The sequence below is a fragment of the Girardinichthys multiradiatus genome, chromosome 3, assembly GCF_021462225.1.
Source record: "Girardinichthys multiradiatus isolate DD_20200921_A chromosome 3, DD_fGirMul_XY1, whole genome shotgun sequence".
Classification (NCBI taxonomy): Eukaryota; Metazoa; Chordata; class Actinopteri; order Cyprinodontiformes; family Goodeidae; genus Girardinichthys; species Girardinichthys multiradiatus.
Genome location: NC_061796.1, coordinates 11111149 through 11137345, shown reverse-complemented (window position 1 = coordinate 11137345; position 26197 = coordinate 11111149). Strand labels below are relative to the sequence as shown.

General features: G+C 39.3%; 1 protein-coding gene across 1 annotated transcript in view; it reads right to left on the bottom strand.

The window, feature by feature from the left end:
- LOC124864409 (A disintegrin and metalloproteinase with thrombospondin motifs 16) overlaps positions 1 to 26197 on the bottom strand; it is a 90104-nt gene that overhangs the window by 45738 nt on the left and 18169 nt on the right. The window contains exons 4-9 of the mRNA XM_047359195.1: positions 18135 to 18576; positions 13037 to 13239; positions 11381 to 11464; positions 10804 to 10963; positions 3904 to 4009; positions 3239 to 3376 (exon numbers count right to left, since the gene is read on the bottom strand). Coding sequence (XP_047215151.1) covers positions 3239 to 3376; positions 3904 to 4009; positions 10804 to 10963; positions 11381 to 11464; positions 13037 to 13239; positions 18135 to 18576 — 1133 coding nt within the window. The remainder of the gene's footprint in view (positions 1 to 3238; positions 3377 to 3903; positions 4010 to 10803; positions 10964 to 11380; positions 11465 to 13036; positions 13240 to 18134; positions 18577 to 26197) is intronic.

Sequence of the window (26197 nt, the reverse complement as noted above, 5' to 3'; positions counted from 1 at the left end):
CTCCACATGATGCTCAAGATAAAATGTTTGACTCAAACCTTCAGCTGGGAGAATACTGGAACAGATTATATGAAACCTAAAAAAGGAGTGTGAGAAAGATTCTTTCTTTTCTAATATTCCTTACGGATCTTTTGACTCATCTCTGCCAGAAGGAAATTACTGGGCCATTTATGTTCACTACAATTGGCCGGTGCGGGAAACACAATGCCTACAATGTCTTGTTACATGGCATGTTAAAAAGCCCGAAAGGTCTTGACAACAGGTTCCAACCACAAGACCACTGCTGGGAACAGTGGTGAACACTGGTAATAGAGAAATTGATATCGTGAAACAATTGCATTTTAGGACTCGGTGCAGTCAGGAGGTCTGTACTCATAAGTATCGGCCAAGCTGTACTTGGCCAAGTTAGCAAATGATTAGCTTTATAAAAGTTCTTAAAAAATAAACAGTTTCAAAAGGGAGCTTTGTTAAATTAATATTTGATTCTGTTACTATGATGTAAGCAGAAAGACCATTTTCTCTGGTAAACTAAACTGATCTGAATTAAGATGAGAGAATTGCTACTAATACTAAATATTTTACAGTGCTCCAAAAGCATTCAGTATTTAAGGAATATAGTAAGTGTCCCAAGGCTGGAAATGGAGCCCTGTATGGCTGCTTCGAGTACCAACAGCCTCCACCTATGGGGAGTCCACTTCACCACTACGCTACACTTCTCCACACTTTTTTAGACTGTTAAAACTACAAATTTCAATGTATATGTATATGTGATACACCTACACAAAGTAGGGCATACTTGTGAAATGGAGGCAAATTGAAATGGTTTTCAGAAGCTTTTACAAATAGAAAAAAATCTGAAAAAGTGGCATGTCTATTTGTATTCAGCCCTCTTTACTTTAATACCATTAACAAAAAATCCAAAGTACTAATTGCCTTCAGCAGTCAGCTAAAGTTTCACTAGTCTACCTGCATGTGATTAAGTATCAGTATCATCAGTATAAACACAGATGTTCTACGGTCCTAAATGTTTGGTAAAGACCATTGGTAATCAAACCTCACCAAGAAGAACACACCACCCAGGATAAACATTGGGAAATTTCTAAAATGGAGTTAGGTTATAAAACAATATCCAAATCTTTGAACTGCTCACAGAGCACTCACATGAAAATGTAAAAAAAAACATGGCTCAACTACAGTCTCACCGAGACATGGCCATCCACCTAAACTGACAGGCCAGGATAGGAGGGGATTATTCACTAAAGCACCCAAAAGGCTCATAGCAACACTAGCAGAGCTGCAGACATTTATGGCTTACGAAGGAGAATCTATTGACATGACAACCATCAATTGTGCACTCCACAAATCTGGCTTTTATGGGAGAGGCAAGAAGAATTGTTGAAAGAAAGCTAGTTTGGCACAAGAAAACACATAGAATGTGCTGTTGTCAGATGAGATTAAAGTTAAACTTTTTAGCTTACATATAAAATGCACAAAAATATGGGAGTAAACTAATGATGCACATCATCTGGAGCACACCATCCCAACAGTGAAGCACGGTGATGGCAGCATCATGCTGTGGGGATGCTTTCATCAGCAGACACATGAATGGGAAGACAGATTAAGCATAATACTGTTCACTATGGGAGGAAAACCTGAAAGAAGCTACAAAAGGCTTGGGAGGTTTACCTTTAAACCAAAAACGTATGACCAGAGCTACAATACAGTGATTTTTTTCAAAACATATTCATGCAGTTTAATGGAGCACTCAAAGTCCAGACCTAAAGCCTCCACAAAAATCTATGGCAAGGCTTAAAGACTGCTGTTTATCAGCCATCTTTATGGAATTCGAATGAGCTTGCACTATTTGAAAAAAGAAAAAAGTAAAACAAATCCATTTTTAGATGCACAAACTGTTGGCAACATACCCTAAAAGACTTGCAGCTATTACTGCAGTGAAATTTAGGAATACTAACTATTATGTTTTTATTTCTGAATATAAATGCGCAAAGCACATTTCAGATACTTATTTTCAAACATTTTCGGAGAACACATATCATTTTCTCTCCAGCTGACTAATACGAACTACTTTTGAAGTGCAAAATGTAAGTAAACGGTAAATGCATAGCCACTGTACATATCTTGAAACCTATGAGGAATTGATCACCTGTTCTTTGAACTAGGGCTTTCTACAGGACTAATGTATGAAATAAAGCTACATTTGCATCACCTCCACTGATTCTTAGCATGACAGAGACTTTAATTAAATCCCAACACTACAGACAACACTTGCTCAGATCTCTGTAACAGCAGACTAATGAAACCAAGCTTTAAGATGACACTTTGTGCCTTTCTATAGCAAAGGAAAAAACATTACAGTCTCTTAGTTACCTCATGGAGACACATTTATCCCAGAAGATTTATATATTGCAACATTCTGTTGATTGCAACAAGTAAAATACTGAGCAATTCAGTAATTATGCAGGAAGAAGATCCTAGGCATTCAGTGATGTTCTTTCCACGTGGCTTAAAGGGGTGATGGGAGTTTAATATAAGGCTGACAGGCCTAACAAGGTTGAGGTCATCCCAGGTCTAATAACTCAGCAAGGAAATACACTGTCTGTCTCCACCACTCTAAGAAGGTAGAGCTGACAGTTCAGTTAACACACTGGTAAATTTAGTGCAGGGCACTGCTTTGGAGCTATCTAGTTTCAAGCACATAAACATTTACACACACACACACACACACACGCACACACACACACACACACACACACGCACACAAGCACATTCACAGACACAGAAACACTGCCAGACATATGGACGCTATGGCAATGGTGGTTGTTTTCCTGCTTTGGTGTTTGCCTGGAAATGCAGTCACAGCACAAAAAACACACATAGGTCGACACATAATAAATATTCTCTCTGTAAAACAACACAAGCGAAGGCCATCAACACATTAGTTCCTATAGTTGCTATGCAAGTTTAATTGTGTAATTCAGCCACTCTGTTGCACATACATGCAATGATCCAGTTTGTCCAAAACTTGTACTGCAGTTCTTTACTTCGCCTTATACCTTGCATGTGCCACATCAACACATGAAAAAGCCTTGTTATACTTTACACTCCCATGTTTTGGAAAATTACAACGTCTCTAAAATAGAAACAAACCTTTAAATGTAAATATTAATGATAAAAGCCTCTAAATAGATCAGTAGCATTAAGGAATAGAGCTACTTACTTTAGAAAGCGGCTGAGATACTGGCGACTACAAGGAGACCAGGAGAAGATACCGTTGTGACCGGCTAATGTTGGGGACATAATGTTGCCCTCTGACTTTTTGCAAACATTGCCCTCACCGTCATGGACCATGCCAAAGCTGGAGAAATGACAAGTGCACAAAATATTTCTTTATGGGGACATCCGTGTGCCATACTAGAGCAGCGTGGAACAGAAAATGCTACAGTTGTAGCCCAGTAGATGACATTTGCATGGCTGCAACAGCAAAACCAAAGAAGAAACAGATAAAGCTGTGCACAAAATAGCAATAAATAAATAAAAATTCTTACAGTGTTTTGTGATGCAAAAAGCAGTAGAAGGCATATAGAACAATAAGCATTTAAAATGTGTCAGGAAGTACAAACTAATACAGCAATTTACAGTACACAAGAAATGTCACTATCTTCAGAAAATTTGCTAAATATTTGAAAAAATATTCAATGTTTTTATTCATTGTCAATTTTTTTTTTTAATAATGCATTTGTATTGACACTGTAGTACTTTCCTTATCATACTCCTAATAAGGAAATACTGGTGTGATGAGCTAATTTATTACAGTTATTGATATGACAGGTCTTCCACAGTCTTTGAAATCCTTTAATCAGGGGAGCTAATGGCAGCTCTTACTTGTGTCCCGATTCATGTGCAATGGTGAAGGCCAGACCCAGGCCAGTGTCTTCATTAATGGTACAACTGCGGTACTTGCTGCACATCCCACTGATTGGAGCGAAGCCTGCGAAACAATTTAAGCACAGTTTTATTGCTTTATTCCTTTTAATTTACTAAGACTTCATGTAAACTGTAAATACAATAACTGCTGACAATCGGGGTGTCTTCATCTGATCCTAAGTATTGGAACATGATTCCAGTTAAGACCATTTTAAATCTTCAGAGTTGGAATCCCTGATTAACCTGTTATGTTGTTTGCAACATCCCTGTGGCAAATTCTAAAAGAAACCTCAGTCAATTTCCACATGCAGTTTGCAAAACTATATGACAGGCTGTGTACATTATTTTGCTGATTTCATAAATCTGTTTTTTAAGTGTTATTCAGTCTTCACAATGAAAAAGAGACTGCACTAGCTGCTGCAGCTTTTCATGTGACCTGCTGTGTGGAGGAGCTTTATAGAGTGCAGCAGAAACATTACTGAAAAAATATGACAACTCTCAACACAAAGTTCAAAGTTCATAAAGCAGGGGGACAACTTTTTTCTGTATGTTTTTAATGGAACAAAACGTACAGCAATCATACTAAATACGTTATGCGACACATGATCAAGAACTCAGAAACAAAAAGTTAACTTGCTAGTGTTAGCCTAGCACTTTAGCAAACTGCACTGCATAAAATACAGTGTGCTAGAGCAATGTCTGAGATTACTGAAGACATAAGATGCATATGTCAAGGAAAATAATGATTTAGGGTATCCTGTTGAAACCCCTGTTTGGATCAAATATTTGTCACTTTCAAGTAAAATAAAAAGTGCCGTATCCAGAATTCAGTAATTACCGATGCAACCTTGATACAAAAGCAATGTGTTCTATAATCACACTTAGAAAGTAGTATATTCTAAAGCATGTATATAAAATATTCATTTTCCTGAGACCGGGACTCTGTAGACCTTTCGGCAAATCCTAAATAGCTTTGATCTGTATTGGAGACAAAAGTATCCAGATCGGGACATCCCTACTTGACAGATTGGTTTCTTAGCTCAATTAATAAAAAAAGCTAACTCTCTAAAATCATAAACAGAAATCTTACTCTAAGTTGAACTGTCTGTGGACTGCATGTGTAAGAAAAATCAAACAAAGTCATTGCATAGCAACAATTCCTTCCATATGTTTAAATTTGCAAATCCCCATGCTACCTTTTATTCCCCTCAAAAAAAAAAAAAAAATCCCATTTACTATTAAACTCCCTTTGGGCTTCTTTCTGTCCACTCTTTGTCTCTGCTCTCCTGGCACACACATACATGCCTGGATGTGAATCAAACAGGATAATACACATGGGTCCCCCCTAAATGTTTTTGTCTCAGTGTCTCATGGAGATTCTAGCCTTGTGTTTTACTTAATTTATGACTGCAAGTCATTTGCTATGAAGTGCAAACCCCCTAAAGTAATGTTCTCATGTAAATAACTAATGTGAGTAATGATATTAAACATAAGTAGTCATATTGACTGTGAGAACTACGATTTAGTTCATTGTTTCCGTCAGGAAAGGAGTAGGTAATGTATTACAGATCGGTTTTGAAATATGGATGAAAACATTAAGGAACACGGCTGTAATGGCAATGCAAACAAACTCTGTTACATGATGACCGCTTTGACTAAGGGCCACGTTATTGTGCACTTTTGAGAATTAACAAGCACCAAACTTTTTTTGATTGAAAACATTCATTTAAGCATTTTACCTAAGGTGTAAAGCTTGTGGAGGTTTTTGGAGGATGGAGATCAGGACTACAGGTCTTTCTCAAAATATTAGCATATTGTGATAAAGTTAATTATTTTCCATAATGTCATGATGAAAATTTAACATTCATATATTTTAGATTCATTGCACACTAAGTGAAGTATTTCAGGTATTTTATTGTCTTAATACGGATGATTTTGGCATACAGCTCATGAAAACCCAAAATTCCTATCTCACAAAATTAGCATATTTCATCCGACCAATAAAAGAAAAGTGTTTTTAATACAAAAAACACCAACCTTCAAATAATCATGTACAGTTATGCACTCAATACTTGGTCGGGAAACCTTTTGCAGAAATGACTGCTTCAATGCGGCGTGGCATGGAGGCAATCAGCCTGTGGTACTGATGAGGTCTTATGGAGGCCCAGGATGCTTCGATAGCGGTCTTTAGCTCATCCAGAGTGTTGGGTCTTGAGTCTCTCAACGTTCTCTTCACAATATCCCACAGATTCTCTATGGGGTTCAGGTCAGGAGAGTTGGCAGGCCAATTGAGCACAGTGATACCATGGTCAGTAAACCATTTACCAGTGGTTTTGACACTGTGAGCAGGTGCCAGGTCATGCTGAAAAATGAAATCTTCATCTCCATAAAGCTTTTCAGCAGATGGAAGCATGAAGTGCTCCAAAATCTCCTGATAGCTAGCTGCATTGACCCTGCCCTTGATAAAACACAGTGGACCAACACCAGCAGCTGACACGGCACCCCAGACCATCACTGACTGTGGGTACTTGACACTGGACTTCAGGCATTTTGGCATTTCCTTCTCCCCAGTCTTCCTCCAGACTCTGGCACCTTGATTTCCGAATGACATGCAGAATTTGCTTTCATCCGAAAAAAGTACTTTGGACCACTGAACAACAGTCCAGTGCTGCTTCTCTGTAGCCCAGGTCAGGCGCTTCTGCCGCTGTTTCTGGTTCAAAAGTGGCTTGACCTGGGGAATGCGGCACCTGTAGCCCATTTCCTGCACACGCCTGTGCACGGTGGTTCTGGATGTTTCTACTTCAGACTCAGTCCACTGCTTCCGCAGGTCCCCCAAGGTCTGGAATCGGCCCTTCTCCACAATCTTCCTCAGGGTCCGGTCACCTCTTCTCGTTGTGCAGCGTTTTCTGCCACACTTTTTCCTTCCCACAGACTTCCCACTGAGGTGCCTTGATACAGTACTCTGGGAACAGCCTATTCGTTCAGAAATTTCTTTCTGTGTCTTACCCTCTTGCTTGAGGGTGTCAATAGTGGCCTTCTGGACAGCAGTCAGGTCGGCAGTCTTACCCATGATTGGGGTTTTGAGTGATGAACCAGGCTGGGAGTTTTAAAGGCCTCAGGAATCTTTTGCAGGTGTTTAGAGTTAACTCGTTGATTCAGATGATTAGGTTCATAGCTCGTTTAGAGACCCTTTTAATGATATGCTAATTTTGTGAGATAGGAATTTTGGGTTTTCATGAGCTGTATGCCAAAATCATCCGTATTAAGACAATAAAAGACCTGAAATATTTCAGTTAGTGTGCAATGAATCTAAAATATATGAATGTTTAATTTTCATCATGACATTATGGAAAATAATGAACTTTATCACAATATGCTAATATTTTGAGAAGGACCTGTATGCTTCAGAACCCTCCAATTAACATTCTTTTCAAACCAATAATAATGGACAAACTCAGTGTATCAATTATTTTGTTGGCCAAGGAAATGCTTTAAATTTAAATGATATATCTCATCTTCTTCTTGTCAGAAATAATTTTTGTCTTGTTTACGTTTCTAACACCTACAGCTGGTTGCTCACAAAACCCTCCATCATCTCAACATCACTTCTTCAACCTGCAAAGCCAGCTTGCACTTATACAGCTGATGTGGGGCTGACTACCTTGCCTGGTGAATCAGGGGTGTAACAAAAGTGGGTTGACTTCTAGCCTCCTCACCTCTTTGGCCCCCTCACAAGACACATAGAGAGTGCAGAAAGGACCCTCAATCCCACCTTAAAGTGTGTTAAAGAGGTTTTAGACACCAAGAAGAAGTTTGTTTTTGCTCACAGAAAGTTGCCCCTTTCAGATCACTCTTTCGGTTCTTAATCTATATGTGTTTTCCATGTCTAGCAATCAACTGAATGGTCTCAACTTGGAATGGGGGGTTTAAATTGACCCAGCCAAATTTATCCAGTTATCAACCTTTGGAGGCTGCAATAAACCTATAACCACTATGAACTATAAGGGGTAAGATGGGGTTGCAGAACAAGCGTGAAGCAGTGTAAAGACACCAGCAGCAGCTATTCAGTCTCTGGGTGCACACAGAACACAGACATTGCATCATCTTCCAGTTTCCATCTTATCTGAGAAAAATGTAATCCACAAACTCGGATGTAGACAACACACTTAGAAAACCGTGCAACAACTTTGATCTTTTTCTAAACCATTAAATGTATTTAGACACAGTTAATGAGGACTGTGAAACAGAGCTCATCCCCAGGGAAATCTTCTGAGGGGAATTTCCCACAGGTGAACACCCCTTTTGATTCTGCATAGCAGCTACATGAGCTGAAAGTTCACATGGGTCATGATTTCAGTGGATCTCTTTGTGTGACGGGAAAGCTATGATGGGGACTTTGTGGTGTGAACTAAGGTGTGAAAGATGTCTTTTTACAAAAATTTCAGAAGCACATTTTTGGATGTTGTGATTAGCATAATACTTTTCATTGGATTTATTTTGTCCAAGCCTGCAAATCATTTGCCATCTGGTTTGGAATGCCAGGTGACAGAGTGAGAGGTCATAGGAGCATCTTGGCAGACAATATCAGAGCAGATTTGTAAGGCTGGTTTGACACTGTACCATGCTGTGTAAGTTGGCTCATTATTTTGGAAGTCCTGTCAACTAGTCATACCCCTTAATATTTTCACATTAAAGTCTCAAGGTACCCAGCAATGAGTTACAACATTAAAGGCCAGTAAGAACCTTTCTGGAACTTTAAAAATAAATCCCATTAACCTACTTCCAGCATAGCCAGGAACAGTAACAAGAGGGGTAACAACGGACTTCCCGTGACATCACTGTTTGAATAAAAACCTTGTGTTCCAACAAACAGACCTCTTCCATGCAGGTCCCCAGCGGAACTGGAAGGAGAGACACACACAGCACGCGCTAATGTCTCTTTGCTGGCAAACAGACATCTCTTCAAACTGGATCCAAGAGTGTCATACGATCACGCAATCGTATGCACAAAGTTAAGTAGGAATGAATTGTCATTTGTGTATCCAGCATTCATTCACACAGGGGGTAATTAAGGTACAAGAGTGGCTTGACTTTTCTTTCTGAGGTCTACAGAAGCAAACTGTGTTCCAGAGAGTTCCCAGCAGAGACACAGTCTCTACAACGCCGAGTGGAGCGGTTTTCCCACCCTGAAAGAAGAACAACGGGGCCGCAGCACCGTGGCTACAGCTGTAACGTGCAGTTTGGCCGGGCTGGCAGAACGAGCCGCCGCCACCCCACAGCTATGGAGGTTAGCTGCAAGCTAACTCTTTGTTCACCCTGGATGCTTTCCCTTAACTTCGTCGTCCCGAACAACTTCTCCTCAGCACAGTTTATGTAAGAGGTAGTGTTTGGGCAGAGAAGATCAGTTTAGAGTTAAATAATCTAAATAATGTTCGTTTAATGACGTTTTGTTTGTGTTGAGAAACTCAGCTACAGTAAGTGCTAGCAGACTAGCACTCAGCTAAGGATGTGTTCTGTGTTGTATTTTTTTTTTTAAAGTTAAGACAAACTTTATTTAGATGGTGGTTTTTAAACACAGATCGGCCATAATGCACTGTCCACGCTTATGCATTTCAACCCTTTTATTAGTGGTATTTTAAAAGGTATGTGTTTGATTCTGGTAACCAGCTATAAACTTATTTTGTTGGCTCCAACCGCAAACGGCTAAGAACACGTGGTCACCCACTTTATGAGTCAGCTGAAGATCATTTACCCAGAAAGGTTGTTAGTTTCCAATCTAGGTAGTAATATTTCCTTAAATATTATTTGACTAAATGTGATAACTAATTAAACACCATTAAGACCCATTTAATGAAAAGGTTTGGTTCTTATTCAAATTAATATTTATTTAAATATTATTTTAATATTTATTTAATATTCCTTTAAATATTATTTTAAAAATAAAGGCAGCTAATTAAACATCTTTGAGAATTAGTCATCCAGGAGGTTGGTTTTATGTAGCAAATCATTCTTTAAAATGTTATTTTATTAAAATCCTGTTTTATCTCATCTTGCATTGTGATTGGTTGTTTGAAGGTATACCAATCATTGCCTAAGTTGGTTCCAAGACTAACTTAACTTAATTTCCAGATTCTTCAAGATAATCCTTGGTTCTCACACATAAATAAATAACATTGAATGGTAATGTCGCATCACTCTTTCGGTCATGGTTTTCAGCCATCTTTGTTTCACTTGTTTATTTATATTTTACACATCCCATTAGTCTTCCTTATTCTTTTAATTTGCTTGGTAGTTTAGTTGGGTTATTTTAGCATAGTAGAGAGTTTGTTGATTTAAATATGTTTGACTTTGAGTTGACTTATTTTTGTTATTAAATTCTTGTATTTTAAGAAATTGTGTGAATTCATTCTGTGTGTACATAGTTTTGCTGTTTAATAATGCCAGAGCTTTGCTCATCCCTTTCAATTTTGTCCTAAAACCACCGCCTTATTGGGCTGGTATTCACAGGACAACCCTTAACAGACCAAATTATTATTCAATAAAATATTGAAGTATTAATATTAAATACTATATTCATAATCACAACACAAGTTTTATTTGTTTCACTGCAATTAGCTGTAATACGCCAACTGAAAATAGTTATAATAAGGTAGAATGAAGAAAATACATGATTTTCTGAGATTTTTACAAAAAAACAAACCAACAGTGCAGATTGCATTTATATTCAGCCCTCAGAGTCAATACTTTGCATTGGGTCTGCGTATCTGCTGGGATTCTTTAGTCAATCTAAGATTTTCCAGCACTTGTTGCTGCAGAATTGACTTTTCTCCGTTTTTGAGCATGGCAATGAAGTCATACCAAGGGTATCGCAGGGTTCATTCTTCCAAGAGCAGATATCAAATCCTGTGAGAAGGATGGCGTGGTCATGGTGCCGGCCTTCTCTGCCCCCAAGAGTTGACTGCCAGTGGCAGAAGCTGTTTAAAGTGTGGTCAGCGTGGTGGTTGACTACCAAGCCATCCTGGGAGATACAATAGATCAAAAAGGCAGAAAATAGACTATGAAGTCATTACAGAGATAAGGGATTGATGTCTAATTTATTCCATCAGTAGGATCTTTAGAAGCATATTGAAGTTCTCAGGAAATGCATAGTAAACAATATTATTATTCTTTCAAGAAAGGAAGCAAATATAAAAGAAAAATGTTACATTGGATGTAAAATAGCATATATTCTCACAACCAATATTATGACACTAGTTTCTCTGTTTATTCCAACTACTGATCAAGTTTTTCCTAATAAATCTTACAGCAATCCAATAAAAGTAATAATAATATATCTAACACATGCAGTCTTCTTTATTTCCAAGGCTCCATGTTATTTTTATGTAGCTGATCTTTAATGATGTCTGATAATTTTAATTGGCATGTTTATCCTCACCTGCTCTTCATCCAAAAGAACAAGACCCACTATAACTATGTTTATATTGCCTCCTATTGTGCCATCTTTGAATAGACTGGAGACCTACAGAGGAGAGCACACAAAAAATACAACATTTATTTACACATCTTTCAAAAGCTTTCTTTCATCTAAAACTTGCTTTTCAGTGCCACGTTATGGCAGAACCACAGTTTTTTACAAAGAATCAGATTTGCAAATCCTGCTCTTATCAAGAGTCCCAATGATTCTGCATGTTTTAACTGACATAGAGGAAACAGTTTCCATGGAGCGTCGGTGTTTTCAGGTACACAACACAAAGTGTGTTATTTTAAATTAGTAATTACAAAACACATTTAAGTCTTTTCAGACTGCCTCAGGAAAAAACATAAAAGCTATGTTATTATTTGACTGATGTATTTAATTACATTTTGAGAAAATATCAAATTTCCTTCTTAACACCCTAAAATCTGGCAGGTAGAGATAGGGATTTGGGTGTTTTTTGTGAATTTCCACTCTGTATTTAGGTGACTCCTCCATGGCGGAGTCCATTACTAGACACAACTATGTTTTGAAAATAGAGGGATTATCTCTGGATTTGTCAGTCAGTCATTAAGTAGCAAAACGAGCGTGACAGATTTCGCTTGCAGATCAGCTAAGATCAGCAGAGGGACACTGAAAGCCGCACCAATGACCTCACTCGGTATCAGTTTCATGTTTGTAGATGTGCTTTTCCTGATAACTGTTGGTGTCTTTTAGACTTTATAAAAGACATGGATATCTAGTTACTAAACCCTAAGCCTTCACACCTCAAATAAACTGAATGTTCACCTAAAGTTACAATCTGTGTGGTGGCAACACTTGAAAGGGTTCTTGTCTAAATAAGGCTAAAAAAGAAAGCAAACCACTGCCAGCTCACAACCTTGTATTTCAAAACTGTATAGTTTATGGTCCTGATTATTCGGAATGTGATAGCCTGCCACAACTACATTTTAAAAACGGTGAAACAAATGGACAAATATGCATTTATAGTAGACTTGATGATTAAATATTGCCAATATTAGTGCTGTGATTATGTTACTTAATATTTTTAATACTTCATAATTTTTAGATTTATACTATCAGAATAAAACTGTTGAGCTTGCCACACACTAGCCTGTCATCAAAACACTGGCAACTTTACTCATTAATTAAGAACTTGCTTAGGGTGGTGGCAACTGTCAAATAGTAGGATATACAGAACAGAGCAATTACATACAGTACCAATTTTGTAGTTACTGAACATGTCTGCAAACCTAAACATATTATCACAATGATATGTCATAATAGATGACTGTAGCTTAATGTGGAAGAGTAGTCGTCTTGCAATGCACAAGTTGTGGTTTCGTTCCAGCTTCCTCCAGCTACATGTCAATGTGCCCTTGGGCAAGGCACTTAACCTACTGAACTGTATATTGGTATGTGTGGCTCTTGTGCAAACGGCTTTGAGTGGTCCGAATGACAGGAAAAGCACTGTATGCAGTAGGTTCAGTCCATTTACCACTCACAATATAAGATATAATTCTAAATGAAAGTATTTGAACCAAAAATGACATTTTCCAAAGAAACCAGGTAGCAGCCTTCACGTTTAACAGCAGGAATATTTGTAATTTCTCTCACCATGTTAAGCACAGTAAGAACATAAGTAGTGATGTTCTCATGGCCATGGTTGTCCATCATTTGTTTGTCAACTACCACAAGCGTTTCCACATTGAGCTTCTGATTGGGTTGAGTCTTCATCAGCACTGCCCGTTTGTTCCTGGGGACAAACTTATACTCATCTGGAAGGATAAAAACATCCTCCTCTGGAGGTTTAGGCATATCTGTGAAAATAATTTTAAGACAAAGAAGAAAAGTAATTAAAATAAATAACAATACAAGTTTTTTTTTTTCTTTCCATGCCTCTTGGTAATGTAAAGTCAAAGTCGAATTGCTTCAGTAGAATTACTCCAGAACTACTAAGGGTGATTAAGAAGACTTACGTTTATGACCTACTATAAATAATAAATAATAATGTGTAAGTGAACATGTAGCGCTTTGACTTCTAAAACTTCCACTTCTACCAAAAGCTGTTGTCTTTTAATTTCCTTTACAGTTTGGATCAAAAGCACTTTCTGAAATCTATAATTGTGTATAAAAATGTAATTAAACTTTCCAACAAAAAAATACACAGCCTAAAGCCATTGCAGCTTTGACATAACTGGACTTTGGCCAGCAGACAGTGGGGAACGGGTCTGTTGACCCGGACTCCAGGATGGGTGGGTGGGTTGCAGGATCGGGGGCCCAGTCTGCAGTGTGAAAGGCAGAGCGGAGCAGACAAAAGCGATGGGGGAGCGGCTGTCCACCGTGGAGGGGAAAGGCACAATGAAGCCCACAGCCAACTCCATGTTGATGCCTCCCCCACCTCATCATGCATTTTCTGTAAATGTGAGCATGTGTTTGCTTTCTTGTATTTCTGTGTTGGCCCTGCAATGAAAGCTGTCAGGGGTTTATTCTGTCTCTTTTCCACTGGATGGTAGGACACCCGAGCTCATGTCTGCATGTGCCATTCAGACTTTATCAAAGACATGAACATTAGGTCACTAAACCCCAAGCCATTCACACCTCAAATAAACAACATGTTCAGCTAAAATTACAATCTGTATTAGAACACTTAGAAGGGATCTTTAATAAGTAACCCAAAAAAGGAAAGCAAATCACTGGCTGCTCACAACCTCGTACTCGTACACGTAGTCGTCTTCCGCTTTATCCAGGACCGGGTCGCGGGGGCAGCAGACTCAGCAGAGACGCCCAGACATCCATCCCTCTCCCCAGACACCTCCTCCAGCTCCTCCGGGGGGAGCCCAAGGCGTTCCCAGGCCAGCCGAGAGACATAGTCCCTCCAGCGTGTCCTGGGGGTCGTCCCCTGGGCCTCCTCCCGGTGGGACGTGCCTGGAACACCTCCCAAGGAAGGCGTGCAGGAGGCGTCCGGTATAGATGCCCGAGCCACCTCAACTGGCTCCTCTCGATGTGCAGCGGCTCTACTCCGAGCCCCTCCCGGATGGCCGAGCTCCTCACCCTATCTCTAAGGGAGTGCCCGGCCACCCTACGGAGGAAGCTCATTTCAGCCGCTTGTATCCGGGATCTCGTTCTTTCGGTCCTGACCCAAAGTTCATGGCCATAGGTGAGGGTAGGAACGTAGACCGACCACAACGGACCGGCACAGTGCCCACATTACTGTGGCAGCCGCACCGATCCGTCTGTCAATCTCCCACTCCATTCTTCCCTCACTTGTGAACAAGACCCCAAGATACTTAAACTTCTCCATTTGAGGCAAGAACTCCCCTCCAACCTGAAGAGGACAAGCCACCCTTTTCCAGTCGAGAACTATGGCCTTGGACTTGGAGGAGCTGATCTTCATCCCAGCCGCTTCACACTCGGCTGCCAACCGCCCCAGCGCATGCTGTAGGTCTTGGCTAGAGGGGGCCAGCAGGACCACGTCATCTGCAAAAAGAAGAGACGAAATCCTCTGGTCCCCAAACCAGACCCCCTCCGGCCATTGGCTGCGCCTGGAAATCCTGTCTATAAAAGTTATGAACAGGTCCGGTGACAAAGGGCAGCCCTGCTGGAGTCCAACATGCACCGGGAACAGGTCCGACTTAGTGCCGGCATTGTGAACCAAACTCCTGCTCCACTTGTACAGAGACCGGATGGCCCCTAGTAAAGGGCCCCTGATTCCATACTCCTGGAGCACCCCCCACAGGGCATCACGAGGGACACAGTCAAATGCTTTCTCCAGGTCCACAAAACACATGTGGACCGGTTGGGCAAACTCCCATGAACCCTCGAGCACCCTGTAGAGGGTATAGAGCTGGTCCAGTGTTCCACGGCCGGGACGAAAATCACACTGCTCCTCCTGAAGCCGAGGTTCGACTATCGGCCGGACTCTCCTCTCCAATACCCTGGCGTAGGCCTTACCAGGGAGGCTGAGGAGTGTGATCCCCCTGTAGTTGGAACACACCCTCCGGTCACCCTTCTTATGTATGGGGACCACCACCCCAGTCTGCCAATCCAAAGGCACTGTCCCCGTCCACCACGCAATGTTGAAGAGGCGTGTGAACCATGACAGCCCCACAACATCCAAAGACTTGAGGTACTCAGGGCGGATCTCATCCAACCCCGAAGCCCTGCCACCACGGAGCTTTTTAACCACCTCGGTGACTTCAGCCCGGGTGATGAAAGAGACGAACCCGAGACCCCAGCCTCTGTTTCCACCAGGGAATGCTGGTTGAGGAGATGGCAGTGATGGCAGGATTGAGGAGATCCTGCCATCTCCTTCCACTGCCCAATAATGTCCCCAGTCGAGGTCAGCAGCTCCCCACCCCCACTGTAAACAGTGTTGGCAAAGCACTGCTTCCCCCTCCTGAGGCGCCGGACGGTTTGCCAGAATCGCTTCAGGGCCAATCGGTAGTTTTTGCCTCTGCCACCGCCCGGGCCGCAGCACGCTTGGCCCCACGGTACCCGTCAACCGCCTCAGGAGTCCCACAAGCCAACCACAGCCGATAGGACTCCTTCTTCAGCTTGACAGTGTCCCTTACTGTCGGTGTCCACCACCGGGTTCGGGGATTGCTGCCACGACAGGCACCGCAGACCTTACGGCCGCAGATATGGGCAGCAGCATTGACAATAGATGCGGAGAACATGGTCCACTCGGACTCTATGTCTCCAACATCCCTCGGAATCTGGTCAAAGCTCTCCCGGAGGTGAGAGTTGAATACATCCCTGGCCAAGGGGTCCGCCAGACGTTCCGAGCAGACCCTCACTATGCGCTAGGGCCTGCCAAGTCTGTCCGGCTTTCTCCTCCCCCAGCGGATCCAACTCACCACCAGCTTACAACCTTATATTTGAAAATGTTTTAGAACGACTTTATAATTTAATGGTTTTCTTTATTTTCATGACTATTTCCATTGTACGTAGATTCTCACTGAAGGCCTCAAAATTGTGAATGAACACATATGAAGTTATGTAGCAAACAAAAAATTGTAAAAGAACTTTAAATATGTTTTATATTTTAGATTCCTTAAAATAGCTGCCCTTTGCTGTGATGACTAAAATATTAACCTTTGGCCATCTCTCAAAGACCTCTGGGAAGGTCCACTCGGACTGTTTGGAAAACCATTTCAGGTGACCACCTCATGAAGCTCTTGGAGAGAATATCAAGAGTGCAAAGCAGTAATTAAAACAAAGGGTGGCTATTTTGAAGAATCTAAAATGTAAAAATTCTTATATATATTTTAAACTTTTTGTTTACTACATAATTCCATGTGTGTTCATTCATAGCTTTGTTGCCTTTGGTGAGAATCTACAATGTAAAAAGTCATGAAAATAAAGAGACCCATTGGGTGAGAAAGTGTATCTAAAACTTTTGACCTATAGTGTATATATTGTGCATACATTGTGTTAGTTAATGTTATAATAATACTTCATCATTTTCAGTTTCTAAACTTGCAGAATGATGCAATTTGGTCGTTAAACTCTCTTGCCCACCCTAAAAATGCTGGCACCGTGACTCATTGCCAGAAGAACTTGAATTGTAGTGGGCTTTAATTGTTAATAGTAAAGCAACTTCATAAAAAAAAAACCAACATAAATATTTAAAACTACTCAACACAACTAGGTCGTTTCCACATTTTCAAAACTGATGAAAAACAAACAAGTGATTTCCTAAGGTTTATAGGTAGGGTCTAGATTGTTAAGTATCTAAGGTACAGCACTCAGACCATAGTTCTGCAGACGTCATCCTCATGATTGAATAATTCACCACACAAATCATCACTTTACATATTCAGTATTAAACTGGAGACTTTACTGTCTCTTTACAACATAATTGTGTTCAGCAGATCCATCAGTCTATGATAAAATATGTTAAATTACTTAATCTGCTAGATAGAAATTTCAGGTCTTTTTTAAACCATTCAGCCAAAGCTTGCAGCAGCTTGCAGCTTTTTCTTCTTCAAAAAAGGTGGTAGTAAAAGTTAAATAACGACAGATCAACTTATATTTAATGTAGTTTCACATTCTTGACATTGCTAAATTTTTTTCCTGGATGTTAACTTCATATTAATTAACATAATTCAGAAAAGTAAAGTCAACGTGGGAACAGATTTAGAGTTTGTGTATTTCAATTCTGAGCAACCATATCCCTATAAGGTTAATCTGTAACCGAGTTAGACAAAAATATTAGTGACATTTTTGTTGTCATATTACAAGTTTTTTTTCCTTTAGTGGGAAAGAACTGTAAGTTATGTGACTTAATATGTTAAGGTCAAACTAATAATGTACTATCTTTATATGTAGAAATGTAAACAGGACGGATATCAAAGTGGGAGCATTGTGCTTTAATGTCCTTATTTAAAGAACAAGGAAAGAGCAAACATAAACTATAAGACATTTTTCTGAGCAACATATGTTTATAATCAAATGTTTTTAGTTAAAGTAAAACAACATCCAAAACTTAATCTTTTAAGTCAGAAAAAGTGACAGATTTAAACCTTGTAATAAATTTACCTACATCACTAGTGAAAAAAATGTTAATGCAGTGTTTTTCCAGTACTTCCTTCCAAGTCCTCTGTTAACCATGTGGTCAGAAAGCAATTGCAGAAATGTTTAATATGTCTGAACAAAATGAGGAAAATAAATGTTGCTGGTTTAAAAGAAAAGAGAAATTGCCCTTACATACATTTCTTCCTTCTCCCACAGAAGTGTTGCCTCTGCTTCTCCCCATGTCTGTAATCACTGCGATGGCCATGTCTGCGATGCCTGCTTTCTCGATGCTTCAGTTGGTCTCCATGACTTCTGCCATTACTTTTGTCATGCCGATAAGCATGGATGTAATCTTTTTGCATTTGCAGAGGTCTGTATTGATCTCCTTTATATGCCTTGTCAGTGGCCTGAGTTGAGGAGGGTAAGCTTCCGCTTGATGTGTCATGAGATGAATCAGTGGATCTCTTCTGAAGATGGCGAAGCTTGTGATAGCTCTGCTTTGACCAAGTATTTCCATCACTTTTGTAGAGGATGTGTGGCTGGTGACTGACAGGAGCAGTGAAGTTCTCCCTCTCTGCTAGGCTAAGTGACACTGGTCTCACGATGTAGTCTGCATCCTCTGTTCGAATCAGACCTGACTAGAGACAACACAAAAAGTCGACTCAGCTTCCATTACTCCTGGTATATTGCATGCATATGCAGGTGTAACCTTTGAAAGAATCCTATTAACATCAGTAGTGAAGAAATATGTTGGGCTTTGATGTTTTTTATCATATTTTATTCGCAGTATCTGAGCCAAAAAAGGTCAAACATGACAACAAGGGGAAAAGTGTTAAAGTCCTGCACACTAGGAGGTATTCAATTCAGTTAAATTCAGTTTTATTTATAAAGCGCCAATTCGTAACACACGTCGTCTCAAGGCTCTTTACAAAGTCAGTTTAATAGAATCAGACAGATTTCAAATCAGGTACATACATTCCAATTTATCCTAACGATCAAACAGTGCAGTTGGATTCAGTTTATTATTCAAATTGGTTAAAAAAGTTTTTCTATCTAAGGAAACCCAGCAGATTACATCAAGTCAGTGACTTGCAGCATTTACTCCTCCTGGATGAGCAGGTAGCGACAGTGGAGAGGAAAACTCCCTTTTAACAGGAAGAAACCTCCAGCAGAACCAGGCTCAGTGTGAGTGGCTATCTGCCACGACCGAATCGGGGTTTGAGGGAACAGAGCAGAGACACATAAACACAAAAAGAACGCAGAAGCACTGATCCCGGAGTACTTTCTATGGGAAAGAAAAGTAAAACATTAATGGTTGTAGCTCCTTTAGTGGCTTCATCTAGGAGAGAAAGACAGCTAAGCGGACAAACTCTGAGACAGTTTTCAAGTCTAGAGTATGAAAGAGAGCACATACATAGTAGAAGCTCAGCCAGTAGCTATGTCTAGGAGAGACAGGGTTAAACACTGAAAGACAGGGCCAAATGTATCATCTGTAGAAGGTAAGCATTAAGTAGTTGGCAACAGAAGCTTGACCGATGCCGCCCTCCAGCAAGGTACCACACCTAAACACAGAGCCAAGCCAGATGTAGATTCTAGAAAGAGAAAGAACAGAGAGAGAACATAAAGTAAAAACTTGAAAAAACTGTTAATAATGCAACACTGGAGAGTATTATGACAATGTAGCAGAGAGAGTGAAAGTGGTCATTATGTCCTCCAGCAGCCTAAGCCTATAGCATCACAACTACAGAGATAGTTCAGAATAACCTAAGCCACTCTAACTATAAGCTTTATCAAAATGGGAGGTTTTAAGCCTAGCCTTAAAAGTAGACAGAGTGTCTGCCTCACAGACTATAACTGGCAGCTGGTTGCACAGGAGAGGAGTCTGATAACTAAAGGATCTGCCTCCCATTCTACTTCTGGAGATTCTAGGAACCACCAGTAAACCTGCAGTCTGAGAACGAAGTGCTCTGTTAGGAATATATGGAACAATCAGATCTCTGATGTATGATGGAGCTAGATCATTAAGGGCTTTATATGTGAGAAGGAGAATTATGAATTATTTTCTGGATTTAACAGGGAGCCAATGAAGTGAAGCTAAAATAGGAGAAATATGATCTCTCTTTTTTATTTTCATCAGAAGTCTTGGGGCAGCATTTTGGATCAACTGAAGGCTTTTAACTGCAGATTTTCAGCATCACTCCTGGATAGGATATTTCTAATTTTGGCAATATTCTGGAAGTGAAAGAAGGAAATCCTAGAAACCTATTTAATATGGGATTTAAATGACATGTCCTGGTCAAAAATAACGGCAAGGTTTTTTTTACTTTTTTACTGGAGGTCAATTTAATGCCACCCACATTAATTGATTGATTAAGCAGTTTCTTTTTTAAAGACTTTGGTCAAAAGATGACAACTTCTGTCTTTTCTGAATTTAGAAGCAAAAAAATTAAAGTCATCTAAGTTTTCATGTGTTCAAGACATGCCTGTAGTCTATCTAACTGTTTGGGCTCGTCAGGATTTATGGATAAATAAAGCTGAGTATCATCACCATAACAGTGAAAATGTTTCCCATGCTACCTGATAATTTTACCTATTGAAAGCATATATATAGTAAAGAAAACTGGGCCAAGCACCAAACCCTGTGGTACTCCACAATTAACCCTGGAGTTTCAAGATGTTTTATCATTTACATGAACAAACTGGAATATATCAGACAAATAAGATTTAAACCAGCATAGCGCTGTACCCCTGATCTCAAAAGCATGTTCCAGCCTTTCTAAGAGAATATTGTGATCGACTGTATCAAATGCAGCACTGAGATCTAACAGGACAAGTACAGACACAAGTCCATTATCTGAGGCCATAAGAATATCATTAGTGACTTTCACCAGTGCTGTTTCCGTGCTATGATGAGCTCTGAAACTTGACTGAAACTCTTCAAACAGGTCATTGCTGTGTACATACTCACACATTTGATTAGCAACCATTTTCTCAAAACGTTTAGATAAGAACAGAAGATTGGCTATAGGTCTGTAATTTATTAAGTAATTTTGATCAAGCAAAGGTTTCTTAAGTAAAGGTTTAAATACAGCTACCTTAAAAGCCTGTGGTACATATCCATTTACTAACGATAGATTAATCGTATCTAAAATAGGGCCGGTAATCAGAGGGAACATTTCCTTAAATAATTTGGTTGGGACAGGTCCTAATATAGAAGTGAAAGGTCTAGATGAAGCTACTATTTTTGATAACTCAGGAAGCTCCACTGGATCAAAACAGTCCAAACACAGATCTGGTTCTACAGTTACTTTGTCTCACTTACTGAGGATGAAGTAATCATGTTCAGGAGTATGCCAATAATTTTATTTTTAATAGGATCAATTTTACTTAAAAGGAATCCCATAAAGTCATAACTTCTGAGGGCTGAGGGAATGGATGGCTCAACAGAGCTATGACTCTGGGTAAGTTTAGCAGTTGTACTTAAGAGAAACCAAGGATTATTCTTATTCTCTTCTATTAATGATGAGAAATAAGATGTTCTAGCTTGGCGAAGTGTCTTTTTATACAACAGTAGACTATTTTTCCAGATTAAGTAGTAGTAGTACCTATATAGTAGTAATGTGTAGAGTGCCATTTTCTCTCCAATTCTTTTACATTGTGCTTTTACGTATGCAGCATTAATCCAGGGAACCAGTCTCCTATAAATAATTACCTTCTTTTTCAAGGGGGCTACATTGTCTAATGCACCACACAATGATGAAGTAACACTATGAACAAGAGAATCAATTTGTGAATTTGAAGAAACTAAATTATTACCCCACACTGTGTTTTTCTTTGATAATGAAGAAATAAAAAATGGAACAGATTCTCTAAAGGTTGCTACACCATAGTCTCATAAAGATCTACTATAATGAAATTTTTTTTTCAGGTTTGGAGTACTCAGTTAAATTAAACTCAAAGGTTACAGGGCAGGGTTATAAGGAAATATTGTTATTTCTTTACACTCAATACCATGTCAGCACAAGGTCCAGAGAATGAAGACAAAGGTGGGTAGGTTTGCTAATGTTTTGAGCAAAGCCAATTGAGTCTAAGATAGCATTAAAGGCTATATTTAGGCTATCACTTTCAGTGTCGACATAAAATCCCCCACTATAATAACCTTATCTGTATTTAACACTAAATCAGATAAGTTTGAGAACTGATCTAAAAATTGGGAATAGGGGCCTGGTGGATGGTACAAAACAACAAACAGAAGTGGTTTTAATGCTTTGCAATTTGGATGAGGAAAACTAAGTATTAAATATTCTAATGAGTTGTAGCTATTAATTGGTCAGGGACTAATCAATAAATTGGACTGAAAGATGGTTGTTACTCCTCCTCCTCATCCAGTATTCTGAGGTGTGTGAAAATGTAAATAATTAGAAGGAGTTGACTTATTTATAGTAACATAATCCTCTTGCTGTAGCCAGGTATCTGAAAGAAAAAATAAATCAATATGATTGTCATAAGTCAAGTCATTAACTAACAAAGTCTTTGAAGAGAGAGATCTTATGTTCAATAAGAACATTTAATTGTTTTCCTTTCTTTTCAATCTGAGTTGTGTTTTTTTTTTATTAGATTTTCATGATTTGGTCCTTTTAGATAATTTTGTAATCTGTTCAATATTGGCTGTGGGCAAGAAACGTATTAGGGTAATGGGTGGGTAACAGTAAATAAACTACAGAGAGGAGTGTTAAACTACAACCCTGCTTCATAGCATTTTGTCTTTCACTGAATGTAGCCTAAATGGCTGAACTTGCTTAAAAACTACAACATGTTATCCTGCTTCAGCTATTTGTTGAGCACCCAACTGTGACTTGCTCAACAATTAGACAAGATTTGACCCTTGTTCACTTCAAACCTGAACCCATTAAGCCTCTATGCAGTTCAATTATTAGCCTTGCCTCTTCACCCTTAACATCTGTTTTCTTGTTTGAGGTCAGTTGCAACTTATCAGCAAAATCTACACAAAACTTGTGTGGTGTTTGAAATATTCACTTATTCACAACTTACATTTTAATTTACAACATATCATGGACATGTTTACTGTCTTGCCTTAACAAACAATTTAATAAAATTTCAGAAAAATCTTTTTAAATAACCTTGATAATCTTCCAGATCATTCTGAGGAGGAGATAAGCTGCTAAACACTATACCGACCATTTGATTAGGTACGGGTGTTTCATTGCTTGTTATCTCAAATAGTGAATCAGCCAATCACATGGCATCAGAACAGTGCATGTATTAATCTAGATTCATTAAAGATGACTTACTGAAGTTCAGACTCGGCATCAGAATGGGTAAAAAAAGAAGATTAAAGAGACTTTGAAAGTGGCAGGGTTGTTGGAGCCGGACAGGCTAGTCTGAGTATTTCAGAAACGTATGACCTACTGGAATTTCAGGAACACCCAGATTTCCAGAGAATTGTCTGAAGAAGAGAAGATATCTAGTTATGTGTAAATAAAATGCCTTGTTGATGTCAAAGGTCAGAGGATAAAAACTACAACTTGTTACAACCAAGGTATGTAGAATAACATGTTTAACGTTTAAGCAGATGGCATACAACAGCAAGAGTCCATATTGGTTCCGCTGTTAGCTAAAAACAGAAAAATTAGGCAACAATTCACATTGGCTCACCAAAATTGGACACTAACAAACTGGAAGAATGTTCCCTGGTCTGATGAGTGTTCATTTCCGTTGTGGCATTCCAATGGTAGGGTCAGAATTTGGCATAAAAACGTGGAAGCATGGATCAACTCTACCTTTGGGCCTTCTTAATAACAACAGAGCATCGTTTGAACACTACAGCTTACCTAAGTATGATTGCTGACTGTGGTCATCCCTAAATGACCACAGTTTACCCATATTCTGATGGCTACCTCCAGTATGGTAATACACTATGTCACAAAGCTCAAAAAATCTTAAACCAGTTTCTTGAACATGACAATGAACAGTGAGCTGTACTTTAATGACCTTTAATGACCTCCACGTTCACCAGATCCCAATGTAACAGACCACCCTTGGGGTACAGTGGCATGAGAGATTTGCATCATGGATGTGCTGCAAATGCATTTGAAATAACTCTGTGACTATTAAGCCAGTGTTTTTCAATTCTAGTCCTCAATGCACCCTGCCCTACATGTTTTAGATGTTTCCCTTTCGGCACACCTGATTTGAATTCATGACTGATTAACAGGCTTTTCACAACTGCAATCATATGAATCAGGTGTGTTAAAGCAGGGAAACATCTAAAACATGTAGGGCAGTGTGACTTGAGGACCAGGTTCGAAAAACACTGCATAACTAATATTTCCTTAGGGAGGAGAAGTCCTGAGACCCCATTTTACACATCAGTGATTACAGTTCCTGATTTTGAGGAAAATGGAAAATTATCAATCTAATGGCAAATGTTAAGGTTTAATGTCCTGTTTTGAAAAAATCCTATGACTGCAGAAACTTCAGTGACGTGGATATACCTTTCTCCCCTCTCTCATTTTTTTCTCTTTCAGGCTCTCTAAACATGCACCACATCTGTGCTGACAGTCAGCTGGAATCGAAGCTTTAGACTTTCACTGCACTTGGCAAATTCTGTCATTTCTCTGAAACACATTTAATTGACTGCAGTCCCTTTTTCCTTTTGCTGAGTAGAGTGTGTGGTCTTTTTTTGCTGCAGCCAGAAAAAAGGACCGAAACAGACAGTAAGGTTATCTGGCAAAGAGTGTGTGTGGAATGTACAGTATGTGTGTGTATGAATGTCTAAATGCAATATAATGTTTATGTGTTTATATGAGACAGAAGCATCTAATAAGGTTTACGAAAAAAACATTGTTACAAACAATTAGATGAATGTTTGCTTGCATGAATATGAGCAAGTGCACACTTTAAATGTGTCAGTTTTCATGCCCTTAGAACAGGCTTATAGAGAGGGGTTCTGGTTTACATGTGTTGCTTTGTCAGTTAATAATATTTTCCCACCATACAGTGACTGTTGTTTTTCGACAAACATAACCACAGAAGGACATATATGGAGAGACATTTATAGCTGGAGACAAACTGGAACTCAGGATGTTTTCCAGTATTTTACGTTCTTTATAAAACACGAAGAAAATATCCACATCTACAAAGTCAGTGGTTAAACCTCTTTAAGCAGCAGCAATTGTAGTTTTCTTTTCCCTATATGAAAACTTTACAAAAGTGTCTTTCAAATGAGCCCTCCCCTTTTGTATCGATTTTCATTTTCTCGACAAGAGATAGCACAGCGTTCTGAAAGTTTTGTATTATTCGGTCTGCACAAAAATCCTGCAATATTTATACTTCTTTCTCCTCCCATTTCCGTCTTTCACAACAAGTGTTTTAAAACCTTCTGACCCCACTGATTGTTCATACATTGGCCGGATTTGACCAGCATGGAACTTGTATGACAGGCAGGATGAGATCTTAAGATTAAGGGCCTGATCTTCAAAAGAGTTGCTTGTACTAAACCGCACACAAACCTGTTTGCGTCTGCAAGGCTGATCAACAAATGACGCGGTAATTGGAGTACGTGTACAAAATCAGCAGCACTGTGCCCTCAAACCTTTTAGCGTGTCTGCCTTCATAAATAGGCAGAACACCTGCCTATTGGAGGAGTACGTGCAAATGTAATCCTTTACCACCCGCGATTTTACCAATGCGATTTTCCAAACTTGAAAGGGATTGCGGGCGCAATGTTAGCGTGTGAATTTAGCATGTTTGAAATGCAGTTGCTAACTAGGATGTCTGCTGTCTTTGGCCAGAAGGAGGCATAGATAAAATGAAAGATGATGTGGAGAAAGAATCTCCTGTACATGTGCCAACAGATTTAGGTTGGAAAAAATAAAAACAATAAAAATAGATGACAATAGAGGATTCTTTGTAGCATTATTTAAGCTCTGATTTGGAGCCAATCAAAAACAAAAGCCATGATATAAAAATTCCTTGAAACACTTTTTTTCTTGCGTCTTGATCATTCCAGCGTAACATCGCTGTCAGTGAGATTATCTGCGTAATGCACACAAATATCATGGCAAATATGAACATTAATGATTAAGCAACGCACAGCCTGTTAACTGTAATCACACATCATGCAAAAGACCCATTGTGCTTTGATGTTAATAATGTAATTAACAGGAAAGAAAAAAAGACATTATGGGGCAGATTAAATCCTTCACTTGCAAACTAGATGTTAAAATCACTTCTTAG